The following is a 13,454-nucleotide window of genomic DNA, read 5'->3' as shown; positions in this document are numbered from 1 at the left end:
ACATATGTATCCTTCCAAGATATAGCCCACACGGTAAATTTCCAGCAGAATAAGACACACAACTCACCTTATACTCAACAAGCTTTCAGCTGGAAATGTAACCTCGCATAGTTACCAAGACACTCAAAAAGTGTAATGGGATCAAGCTGGGAATGAAATAAGTTTGGGATTTATTTCTGATTCTGTCTGTTGAAATGACTTAAAAAACAATATTACCTGGAGCCCTGCTTCCCACGGGATAGTTTGTGCTAATCGGGCAGGGGAACTGCAATGGCAGGGGAACTGCAATGCACAATCTTTCTTAAGACTTCTGGGGGTTGGTCTGTGGGATAACAGTGCCCTCTGTTGGTGCTAGCCAAAGTTAATTTAAATGTCAATATGGCACAAGAGAGGATAATAAGGGTTCATCATAACTGATAGAAATTAGAGAAAGAAACAGTGTGTGTTGTCTGCTGCCAGTTTCCTGAAGGATCTTCCCCCCCTGATTTTTGGCCTAAATGTTCCTGTGTTTAATATCATTTTATTACTTCCGGTATTACCTTATTGAATGACAACTCATATAGGGAGTTTCCATAAGGAACTGCTATTGTTGCACTCTTCCCATAATGCGTTACATTTCTATTGCACTTTGCGAGTTAGTTGTCAGTGATGAAAGGACTTGTACTAACTTAGAGGGACTATTTGGGCCCAAAGAGTTAAAGGTGTTAACACGACTCTGTTACTGTCTAGCATTAAGAAGGGTGAAACAAGGTTTGAGGCCTGGTATACACAGACCTTAGCCTGCTTAGTACCATGGCAAACACAGTGCTAAAGTTTGGAGATGTGTGGATTTGGATACATGAAAGAAAAGGAGTTAAAGCAAGTTTTAAAGCCCTTTAAAACTGAACTGGAATGATTATAGAAAACAAACTTAACCAGAACCTATCAACGTTCTTTTTAAAAAAGTTAGTCTTTTATTGGACAACCTTTCTTGGGGGGTGGGAGAAAGGGGCTAGTTTTGATACTTAGCTCTGAGATGTGAAGGATGATGTCATGACCCATGGGTCTCAAACCCAGGCCCATAAGGCTGCTGAGAGCAGCCCCACTCCAACATGCCACCAAGCTGGCTGCTGAGACTAGCATACCTCAGATACATGAAACCTAGCCCCAGTGGAAGGCTCTGCCCCGAGGTTTGATTGGCAGAGTCCCAGAGTGGCTGATTAGCCCACCGGTCCTACTTAATCCAGCAGCAGGCACGGGAAACCGAACTGGGCTCCACCATCCTGTGAACTGTGTGTGTCCTTGACCTGATGTCCTGGCCTCGACCCGTGGTTCCCAGCCTCCAGTTTGTCACCTGCCTCTGGTTCCCCTGTGGTGGTTCTGATCTCCAGTTTGTCTGCTGCTTCTGACCTTCTGGTATCCTGACCCAGATGTCTCTTGACTCCTGTCTTGCAGCCTCTGGGTCTGGCTACCCACCATCCAGCCATGACAGATGGTCACTTTCTCTGCTTTTGACCAACAGAAAAGTGTGAGGGGAGAAGAGACAGGATAGTAAAGATGGGGAAATATGGTTTTTGTTGATATTCTTGAGGTTTTGGGTTGGCAGCTCAGCTGTGACAGCAGTTGCTCTGGGTTCTGGCTCATCTCCCGGTCTGGGACATCATCTGGCTGGGCTGGTCTCTCTGAGGCTGCGCAGAGCTGCATGGGCTGTCTCGTCTCATTGCACTGGTGCTGTGTGGTAAGCCAAAACAAAGAGAGAGAGAGAGAGAGAGACACACACAGGACAGAAGGAAAAATAGTGGGGCAGAAAGGAACACACAAGGGAAGGGGAGACACAGAGCAGGATCTCTTGTGTCTGTGGCTGGAGTCTTTGCTGGTCCAGTGGTCATGGCCAAATGTCCCTGCTGAGGTCTGAGCTTCATGATAATGCAATGATTTCCGGGGTCCAAGGGCAAAATGCAAAGTCCCTGAAGTGGTGGGGAGGGGAGTTAGTCTGTGTGCCCCCTACTGAAAGAGAGGTGATGGGTGGAATAGTCCATCCTTTCCTTATTTGGCCTACCTAGGAGGTCTAATTTTCAATGCACCAGTTTTGGTTCATTGATTTCCAACCCCACGCTTCTCTTCATAGATTCCAAGGCTAGAGGAGATCATTGTGATCATCCGCTCTAAGCAGAATGTTCTTTCTATTGTTTCCTAGGCATGATTTTCACACAGTCCTTCTGTTATATCTGCAGGCCTTTTTGTTTGGACTCATTCTGTTTTTCTGTCTCCCTTTTGCACCTTCTTCCTTCAACATTTATCGTGATGTGTTACTGGGAACATTTTGTAAACTTTTATTCACTTTTCCACAGTTGAGCTCACAATTAGGGTAAATTTGTATGCCTAGTTCTTTCAAGAGGACTCTGAAATCCCCAACACGGGTATAATGCTGTGCACTTTGACAGCATCTTGTATTTGAGGAACTCATGACACTTCAGAAGTATCCATTAATTAATCCTCAAACACTCCTGTGAGGTAGGCATTATTATCCCTATTAAACAGATGGGGAGACTGAGTCCTGAACAGGGAATTGACTTGACCAAAGTGGCACAGCTGGGAATGAAATCCAGGCGTGCTGCCTCCTGGTCTCCCTGCTCAGCGCTGACCTTGCCTCCCTCTGGCTGTCAGTGATGACAAAACCATGGTGTTAAAACTTACTAAATGATGTGTGGCCCTGATTTTTATCCTCCTCTAAATACATAATCTCCACCTCCTATTAGCAGACAGCTATCCCAGGCGGTGCAGTTCTGAGGGAATGTTGCACTTTTGGACTAATTAAAAGTTATTTTTTAAATCAAATTTTAAATATATTAAAATAGTTCTCCATGTCCACTGAAGGTAGGACTTGCTTCATCTGCAGCAAGGGAGATTTAGGTTACATATTAGGAAAAACTTTCTAACTACAAGGGTAGTTAAGATCTGGAATAGGGTTGTGGAATCCACATCACTGGAGGTTTTTAAGAACAGGTCGGACAAACACCAGTCAGGGATGGTCAAGTTTGCTTGGTCCTGCCTCAGCGCAGGGGGCTGGACTTGATGGCCTCTTGAGGTCCCTTCCAGCGCTGCATTTCTATGATTCTGCTCAGCTTTGGCTTCCTGTTCCAGGAGGACACCCAAGGAGAGCAGTAATCACCCAGAAACACACTATCTGTTGCTTCTTCCTCTTTAAATATAGGGCACCTGACAGCAAAGAAAAGCTGCCAAAGCCCAGATCTATAAATTTACCAGGCTTTATCCCACAGTAGCTGAAATGTCACCCCTGTGCTGAACTTATCCGATCTTTATGTAAGGAGAAGTCCCAGGCTCTGCATCATCAAAGCCTTGCAATCAAGATGCCTCTGAGCCAGAGCTATGACATCAATAGGAAAGCAGGGGACACGTCACAGTGAGAAAAACGCAAAGAGCCCCCCTGGGTAACCAGAGTTTGTGCCGAATCATAGAATATTAGGGTAGGAAGAGACCTCCGGAGGTCATCTAGTCCAATCCTCTGCTCAAAGCAGGACCAACACCAACTAAATAAACATCTTAGGAAGGGCTGGGTTAGGCTTTGATCACTTTCTGATCAAGCAGGAGTGGAAAGAAGTGGCGCTTGTGGGCTTCTTTTTCTGAGAGATGATTAAACTGGTGGAAATGATCAAAGCCCCAAGTCTTCACGCTGCTCCGTGGTGCTCTGCACAGGGGCAAGGGCTAAGCCATGGGGAGCAGCCAGTCTAATCCGTGCTAAATGTATGAAAAGAGACAGTTTTGCCAGGATTTGGGAGCATGTTATTTAGGGGGGAGAGCTGGGGGAATGGGATGTTCACTCTTAAAATTCAAAATGAAATAGGATTCTCGTCTTCAGAATATCGCCCTGACCTTTCACCTCTAACGGTATCTGCCCCAGTTGCTGCTAGCAAATGGTAGTCTGGGACTTTTGGAGCCCCATAGTTCAGAATTCTTTGCATGCAATTGAGTGCACACACCAGGGTGCATAGCCTGCATAGGCTCACCCGGTTGCATGTGCAGATGGCCATTTAGGCATGTAACTGGTGACTTGCATGCACCGAGCAGAGACGAGGGGTGGAAAGCCAGCTGCGAGAAATGACTTTCTGGGAGAGGTGTGAAAGGAGGAGAGGGAGGCAGCTCACTGCATGAAGAGGCTGTGCCAGGAACAGGGGGCAACCTAAAACATCATAGACTTGCCCAGGAAGCAGGACATAATGGGGCAGGAGATGGGGAGGAGGGAAGCGATGCCATCCAATGGGAAATAGAACAAGTGTGAGAGAGACTGGAACCTGGAGCAGGGCTGGTCCGGCAGGGTCTGTATCAGTTTGGTGCAGCAGTAAAAGAAAGAAAAGCAGGCACTGGAAGTAAACAAGGCTTGGCTTGTGATGTTCTGCCCAAAGGAGGAGTCTGCCAGGTAAAAGCCCCACCCCCACTGTCTCTCTCACACACCTGCCCCTCCTGCCCCCAGCTCATGTCTCCATCAATAGCAGCTGTTGCTTCTCTTCTTTTCTCTCTAACTGTGCTGGTTTCCTTTAATGCACTTAATTCAAAATCTCCTCTCTCTGCTGGGCCAGAGGCACAATCGAAGGAAACCGCTACAAGCCCAGCAGCACAGTCCATTAACGTGCTACTTGCTCTCCTGAGTCTTCCTTGTTTTCTCATCCTGGCGTCGCTGGCTGAGGTTTGAGCAAGCGCTGAACAGCTGCTGATTTTGCTGCAGCCGCAGTGAGGCACTTTCCAAGGGACGTGCAGATGCATAAGCCAGCTGCTCTGAAGTACCAAAGAGAAAGGTGAGGCAGATGCCCGCAAGCTGGAGTGAGTGCTCAGAGGCTGCAGTGCATTCTAGACATCGCACACCACGGGCAGCCCCTACGCAGCCTATCACTGCACGGTCTGAACCCCGCAGAGCAGAGAGTAAGCGCCTCCCATGGATGGGACTTCTGCTGCAGGTGCTGTAACTTACAAGGAGAAAGATCAGCTCCTGTGGCATGCTTGTTTGGTCTGTGGGATGGCAGTGAGCGAATGCTGGGACAGGGTTTTCAAAGAGCTGTAGTTCAAGTACAAACCCAAATCTCTCTTGGTTTCATCCAGCACAGCTCCTCCTTTCTCAGGATGAATACAGGATGGCTTGCCTGGGAAAGAGGCTGTGATGTTTTATTTTACCAGCATCTTTTCCCTAGAATCAGTTCTCTCCCATGCTGCTGCTCGTCCTGGAGCCGGAGGGTGCTTTCTGGTCATCTGTTTGTATTAAAAAGAAAATAACAAAAGTGACCCAGGGATGATGCAAGGCTGAAATCACTAACCTTTGTGAAGGGCTGTGAGATCCTGGGTTGAAAAGCGCTATGGAAGCGCAAAATATTGATAGCAGTAGTTTGCTGCACCGTTGTGAAATACATTGTGTTTACCTCTCTGAACGCCGATCGCCCAGCCAACGACCAGGTAGACCACAGTGGAACGAATGTGGCTTGTCGTGCTGCTCTTGCTAAGATCCAGAACTCCTGGGGCATTGTACGCTCTACTGAGCATGACCTCTGGGCAGCTGGGAAAGAGTCATTTTCTAGTCTCAGGCTATGAGCATATACATTCTCAATTTACAAAAAAAAAACCAACCCACCCAGAATCAATGCTTGTTTATCAGGCAATCCATAGTCTGTTATGTTTGGTGGTTATGAACATTTAATTTATTTCTCTCTAGCTTCGGAGTTGCCCAACATGAAGGAGTGTTTCATTAAACAGGAATTGATTTTTCATACCACACTAATACTTTTTCCCTTTTGCCTTCATATGAAAAAAAGAACCCAGACACAAAATAATTATTAGAATTGACACCTTCTGAGCTCAGGCAGAAATGTCAGTCACATTTGGATCTGTTTATTGACTGACTTAGAAATGGAATGACTAAGGGATGGGCTAGCTGTGGCGATTTGTAATGGGCTGTGGCGCTCTTCAGCTGTAGGTCGCTGGTTCGATTCTGGCCCATGCTAGTAGCTCTTAGCAGTCTTTAGACTGAGAGGACTGTCTGCTGATCCTTGTGAAATGAGTTTGTTGTGTCAGGCTGGCTCTGAGTGGACGTGTCTGCAGCACACTGGCTGTCACCACAGCAACTTGGTGTGAGCTGGCAGTATCATCAGAGAGGTGAGAAACACAGCATAGCCAAGGCCTATAAAAGTGACTAGTGATTTGGGGTATCCAACTTGAAACACCCTAAAGAAGCCTGATTGTGCCACAGTGCTGAGTACCCAACCTCTGAAAATCAGGCCCTTTCGTTTGTCTCAAGTGAGGCATCCCTGAACGCCTGGTCGCTTCCGAAAATCTTGGTGAGTGGGCATTGAACCTGTGCCCGTCGGTGGACATAACCTTGTCATCCTGGAGGCATGTGGGCTGCAGATGGAAGCGGCTACAGCCCCTCTGCGTGACTTCCCCAATCTAGCCTCCTCATCTTATATTGTCCTTGGATCATTGTCTCTAATCTCTCCCCACCCCGAGTACCCATTTCTAAGGAGGGTTGGAGATAGGTCAGAGCCCCTTCAGGGTTATTCAGTTGAATCGACAACGTACTAGTGAATAAATGCAGATGACCGTGCCTACAAGAGCTTGTCTACACTGCGTAGCCTTGGCTGGTATAGCTGTGCCAGCAGGGCTCCCTAGTGGAGATCCTGCATACGCTGGCAGAGAGAACTCCTCTGCCAGCATGGCTGTACCGTCTCCCCGAATGACTTTCCCTATGCCAACGGAAGCACTCTTCTATTAGCATAGTGTCTACAGGGGTTTGGGGTTTTTTTTGCTGATACAGATATGTCAGCTAGGGGTTGTAATTCTTCAGTGGAGGTCCTGGCAGTTTCCATGATGTATCCCCCATATGAATAGGTATGACAGGAGTTGCCTGACATGCACATTAGGATGCTACATAGTTGTAAGGCAGGAGGCGAACTCCGATCTTGTGCTGATTGTGACAGTGGAAGAAAGCCTGGCAAATGGATAATGAGAGGGAAAGCAAGCCATCAGCTGAATGAAGGGATGAATATTTACCACAGAGCCCATTCAAAATTAAGTCATGGCAAATGAATTTTTAAATTGGATTCTTAGAGTTGAGTACAAATGGATAATCTCCTAGTTCCAGAGCCTGTGGATCCAGAAGCTAAGGGATTGACCTGCATTGCCCAAAGTGAAATAGTGTAAGAGTTTGCAATGACCTAGCCCTGGCTATACTGTATAAGCTCTAGGCTCATAGTGTTGGAATGATATTTGTCCCAGCTGTTGTTCCATTTGGTTACAATTTTAGTTTGCTTCTCTTGTCCCCAGGTGTAGTATCCCATTTGTATTTAGCATCGCTTGTCTCCTGTCCTGTACGCTTACTTTACTGTCACACATCACAAGGCATTTCTGTGTGGTAGCTTTCGGCTTGAAGGACTGTCAAGAGGCTGTTACTGGCAAGAATCTTAATAAAATACAGCATGTTTAGAGGAGGCAAACCTATTCCCTGACTGGTTTGTTTTAAATTGGTGTGTAATGGCACATGTCTGTAAGGTCCCTTTTCATTCCTCTGACCCCCATGAGAATATACAATATTTTTTCTGTATGACAGCAGTAGCAAAGGAAACCAGAAGATTGCCCTGCTGTAAAAGTAGCAGTGGATAATAAAACGGTCATTCCGCAAGGAATCCCCACCAGTTCATGAAGAAAATCACATTGTTAATGAATCACTAACCCTAATAATTAGAGGGGCCATGTGGTTAGTGAAGAGGGGCACTGGACTGGGAATCAGGAGACCGGGGTTCTAGTTCTGCTGCTAGCCTGCTGTGGGACCATGAGCAAGTCACTTCACTGCGCTCTGCTTCAGTTTCTCCTCCTACTGTTTGTCAGGCAAATTTTTCAAAAGAGCCTAAGTGACTTAGGTGCTTTTGAAAATGATACGTAGGCTCCTAAGGCATATAGGCATTTATGAAAATGTTACCCATCTCATCTTTTAGATGTTAAGTTCTTCAGGAACTGTCATTGACGTTCCCACTGACTTACATGGAGCAGCTTGCAGAACTGGGATATGTGTAAGGTTCTTGGGTCAGTATGTGTACGTGTAACAGGGCGGTCTGCCCCTTTAAGGGCCAAGGGGTCTGGGACCCACTGGCTCTGTTTGATTATTAAAACCCAACTGGGACGGGTCAGGTGATGCCTATAAATTGAGGAGCGAGCTCAGCCAGAGGGGGAATGGCAGGAGGGAAGTTATCCGCTGAATCATGCTTGGGAAGTGTTTTCTTTTCACTGGCGCTTGATCAGATAGTACTGTGGAACATCACATTGATATTTGACAAAAGTCTCCGTCTAATCACATTCAGACAATTAGCACAACTTCTGCAATCAGATTGTGCACTGAATTGAAAACCTGACACACAACCCCATGGGAAATAAAGGTGGCTATGAATAAAGGATCTAGGATGGTTCACATATGCCTGCTGCATGCTAAAAAGATACGGGTCAGATCAAAGGGTGCTTGTTTGGGTGCTGTTAACTTAGGGGGTGGAATAACTAAGAGTAAACCTAGCTCTTAGACTGGGCTTTTCATCCATAGTTCTCAAAGTGCTTTACAAAGGAGTCCGTATTGTTATCTGTATTTTACAGATGGGGAAACTGAGGTACAGGGAGGGGAAATGACTTGCCCAAGGAGGCTAGTGGCAGAGCCAGGAAGGGAGTCCAGTACTCCTGAGTCCCAATCTAATGCCCTATCCACTAGATTACACTACCTCCATCACTATGGCATTTTAATCTCTAATAACATGTGTGTCTGTGCATAGTTATTTATTCAACTCCCATTGAAAGTGAGAGGGGACTAACTAGGCCAATGGTCTGCTGCAGAAAAGAAAACCCCCGTGTCCTTTCCTAACTGGATGAAGGAATAGTTGGAATTCACACAATCTCGCCAGTTTTACATGGTTCCACCAACGTACTGTAAATTGGTGAGTGATCAATTGTTCACTGCCCCAGCCCCTAGGGTTTGGAACCTGCTCTCCCTAGGTAGCTGTCCCTGTCAGCCTCTTCCCACTATTAGCAACAGTCTGAAAACACATCATCTCTTCTATTCATAAGTTATACCATGCCCATCACGGCAGGATCTTTGTTAGAGGTGAATTTTAATCTTACCTGTGTTTTAATAGTGGATGCAAATCTTTGAGCTGTCTTTATACAAGAGCTCAGGCTAGAGGATCATGATGATCCCTTCTGGCTTGAAAAATCTATGATTCTATGAATATTAAATGTTTGGGCAGCTCCCTGGGTGCCTTGGTTGGTGTGCTGGTACCCTAGAGATAAAATCACCATTATTATTGAAGGGCAGAACTTGTCAAAACATTTCAAGCAGAATGATTTTCCCTTGGACGATGCTGGTTCAATGAAACTTTTGCGCAAAGTATCAATGTAAATTAAATTTGACCCCAGAAAATAGAGACATCTTGTTTCAATAAGATCAAAGCGTTTCGTTTCAACTTCATCATTTCAGCTTTTATATTTTGTTAAATTCATTGTATTCTAATTATTTTTTATTTTGGTTTTGCAGGAAATTTCAGAATTTCCACTTTTGTTCTGATTTGGGATGAAAGGAAATTTTGAAATGTTCTGCACAACCGAAATGTTGAGTTTGACCAGCTCTACCGAGACCGCTCTGTGAAACACTGCCCCTTGCAGAGTAGTATTCATTCTTGTATTTTCCATAGGATGTATCTACTGGGGGGGTGGGGAGTGGTGGGGGGACACAAATTCACACAAAGTTTCCCGGGTCTGACGTTCCACCTAGTGGAGGGCAGAGGTGGGAGAACCAATAATAGAGTACTGTGTATGTCAGTGGTTGCCAAGCTATGCCCCATGGACCACCAGTCATCTACCGGGCCCTTTCTGGTGCTTTGCAGAATAGACCAAGGATTTGGGAACTGAGAGGAGGATGAGTCCTGGAGAGGCTCATGAAGTGATCGGCAGAATGAAAGAGCTGGACCGCCACTGATACTGATTATTTTCATGTCCTTGGTTTCTCTTTTCTATCCCAGAGTCCGCACCTTCCCCAAAGAATCCCACCTGGGCCATGACACGGTCCGCGCCCTCATGTACTATGCCCTGAAGGTCTGGAGTGACATCACCCCGTTGAATTTCCACGAAGTGGCGGGTAACAACGCTGACATACAGATAGACTTCTCCAAAGCAGACCACAATGATGGGTATCCCTTTGATGGGCCTGGCGGCACGGTAGCACATGCTTTCTTCCCTGGAGACCATCATACCGCAGGAGACACTCATTTCGATGACGACGAATATTGGACTTTCCGATCATCAGGTACGTCAGAGTCCGAGAGTTGGAGCAGAACTCATGAACTCCCAGCCTCTCCCTTTGTAAATGTCTAAGTCTCTGTTATGGCCACCCTTTGGGTTTTGGGGTCCTGTGCACATCTCTTGGGGCCCCAGAGACCTCTGTTTGCTCCTTTATGTCCCCAAAGGCCAGTAACATTTTTGTCCAAGTCAGGGAGGAAACTGTGGTAACGTTTTCCCGTTTCTCCCCATAATCCCTCACTTGCCACACCTACATAACCCAGAGCTCCCATCTGCCACTCCCACAATCCCTGTGTGGCCCCACCCTGCTGCTCCCTGCCCTGGAGTCTCTGAACTAGTAAGTGATGAAGTTGGTTGAGCTGCCTTTGAGTTCACAGGGCTCCTCAACCCTGCTCTGTGGAGGCTTCGGTGGCAGAACTGAGAGTCCTATGGCACCAGTGCTGGCATGCAGAGACCAGCTAAGGGGAAAGCCAGAGCACACGTGTTCTTCCTCCACAGCTGCAACTCAAGCCCTGCTTCCAGCCAGTGAGATCTGTAGCGATCTGCTTGCAAAGCCCATCAGCAACACTCCTACACTGCGGAAGGATGAAGAATATATAGGAGCCCACTGAAAAATAGCTGTTGCCCACTCACTTCGCCGCTCTACCTTCCAGTCCTGCTCTCCCAGACAGACTTTGCCTTCAGGTTCACTCCTGCTCTTCCCCTCCTAGCTCCACTAGGCACCTGAATCTCCTCTACCTACTGTCATCAATGTGCACTTGTGCAAAATGGGCATAAAATGCTACCAGGTCAGAAGGTTGCTTTCCTGCCTACTTTTCACAGGTGTCAATGAAGGCACGAGATGCATGGCAGTGGGAAATGGTCCTTTACTGACTCTGCTGCTTTGCCACACCTCAGATAGAAGAGTTCAGGTCCCAAGGATTCTGCCCCAATCACCCTGACTATAGGGCAATCAGCTCCCCACAGCCCCCCCACTAGTTGGTGCAGAGCCAGGTTAGGCTGAAGTCTGCTGTTCTCAATGTCCAATAACCAGCTGTCCTGCTCCCAATAAGAGAAGACAGGGCAACGCCAGCTGTGGCTTAGAAACAAATAATACTCTCTGCCCTTAGGAAGCCAGGGAAAAGGACCACCAGCACCACCACATTAAGGCATTTACCTTAAGGCAATAAGAAGTTCCACTTAACATGCAGTTTCAGCCTTTCAAGCCAGCAGCCCAGTTTCAGGAGCTAGAGAACTTTGAAAAGCAAAGCTGTGCAGGCCGGCGTGGCAGGCCGGAGATCTCACAAGCTCCATCTTGGTTGGATTTTGACAGAATGTGACTGCTCCAGTCATCAGCTGCTAATTTTCTCGTCACAACACCTCTCCTGCCGACGTCCAAGTGGTGTCTGCTGCCTGGGTTTAATAATTTCATTTAGACCTAATCTTCCTTCTTGAAATTGACTAATATTTTCTCTCTCTCTCTCTCTCTGTCTCTTTTTTTGTTTTTGGGGGGTTTTTTTTGTTTGGTTAATCTGATTTCTCTCTCATCCTGTACCTCTCTGTCCCCACCTTCAAAAATCAGGACCCCCAGGAGAAAGGACCTGGCTACAAAGAATGTCAAAGCTGACCATATTCCCCTTTCAATGCTGCATCTCCCGTGGCGAATGTTACCATGGCAACCTGATTTTCAAACCTCCCCACCAAAGCTGCCTTACAGCAGGCTCCCCTCTCCTCTTCCCCTTGCACACTTTTTTGCACCCAGCCCTTTACTCCAAACAATTGGTTGTTCACCGGCCTCTTTCTCTTGCCCAGCCCATACTCAGACTGGGTCATGAAGGCAGCCCTGTGGACACACGCACTGACAGCCTCCCGATCCACTGGGCCAAGCCACTTGAGACCCCAGACAGCTGTGCTGCAAGCTGTGGTGGTGTGGGCAGCTCCTGCGGGACCCTTTATGCTTTTCCGTAAGGGGAACTGGGCAAACAGCTGAGATTTCAAGACTGCTAGTCAGGCAGGACCACCTGCTGCCCCCGTCAGCCACAGGGTGCAGAAGCTGCTCCAGAACAGCCATGTCCTGTCTGACTCTGCTGCGATACAGCTGCTAATAAAGGCAACCCGTGTGGAGCCTGCGACTCTGTGTCTCGGGACAATGAACCTGAGGCCCTCCGGTGTCCCTGTCCCAGTATTGAACAACGTCCTTACATTGGCCTTGTCTATCCAGGGGCCCCAGAGCTTCAGGGCAGTGCCGCGCTAGGTACAGCGGGGGGGAGGGGATATCCAGCTGGCAGTGACGCTGGCTCTGCCAGATAGGGCAGTGCTGGCAGTGTGGTATCCGTCAGCTGGTGGATATCCCCAGCCGCTCACTGTTGGAATTAAACGAAGGTACTTTGGCCCAACGCTGTAGCAAAAGCACTTCCTGTCTGTAAATGTGTGGACCACTGCGGGCCGTCTGATCAGAGACTGCCTCTCCCAGGGAGCTGCCCGCTGATCGTCTCCTGTAGCTCCCAGGGAGCTGCCCGTCTCCTGTAGACGCTTAGTCTCCTGCTCCAACCATTCGACCTCACTCCCTCACACTGACACACATGGGCATGTTGAAGTAGACGCCTGAATGCCCACCACCGCCGAGGGCGTGATGAGCATGCAGTGTTATGTTGATGTTGATGATGACTTTATTTTCAGATGCCCATGGGATGGACCTGTTTGCCGTGGCAGTCCATGAGTTTGGCCACGCCATCGGCTTGACCCACATCTCTGCCTTAGAGTCTATCATGAGACCCTATTACCAGGGACCGGTGGGGGATCCCCTGAAGTATGACCTGCCTTACGAAGACAAAGTCAGAATCTGGCAGCTATATGGTTAGTTCATGAGTGGGTTTACGCTTCACTTCATCAGCAGTGGCTCGCAGAGACAGCTCTTCTAGAGGATGCACTGTCTGGCTGGTGGGGGTGGTATGCCCTCTAATGCTTTCTTGTCTTTATTCCTAGGAGTCAGGGATTCTGTGTCCCCAACAGACAAGCCTGAAGTAACCAAAACTGACGACCACCCCCTTCTGCCAGAGCTGCCAGAGAATCGCTCCACTGTGCAGTAAGCAGAACTGCCACCAATGTCCTTGTGAAGAGTCACCTGAAGCATGGGTGTCTTCTCAGACCAAGGGGTGGATACT

The 13,454-nt window shown here is 47.7% G+C and overlaps 1 protein-coding gene across 1 annotated transcript in view; it reads left to right on the top strand.

The window, feature by feature from the left end:
* MMP17 (matrix metallopeptidase 17) overlaps positions 1-13,454 on the top strand; it is a 103,814-nt gene that overhangs the window by 75,654 nt on the left and 14,706 nt on the right. Inside the window, exons 4-6 of the mRNA XM_073312878.2 lie at positions 10,035-10,318; positions 12,970-13,146; positions 13,276-13,375. Of these exons, the coding sequence (XP_073168979.1) occupies positions 10,035-10,318; positions 12,970-13,146; positions 13,276-13,375 (561 nt within the window). The remainder of the gene's footprint in view (positions 1-10,034; positions 10,319-12,969; positions 13,147-13,275; positions 13,376-13,454) is intronic.

Source organism: Lepidochelys kempii, chromosome 15 (genome assembly GCF_965140285.1).
Source record: "Lepidochelys kempii isolate rLepKem1 chromosome 15, rLepKem1.hap1, whole genome shotgun sequence".
NCBI classification, from domain to species: domain Eukaryota; kingdom Metazoa; phylum Chordata; order Testudines; family Cheloniidae; genus Lepidochelys; species Lepidochelys kempii.
This window is presented reverse-complemented; position numbering and strand designations above follow the sequence as displayed.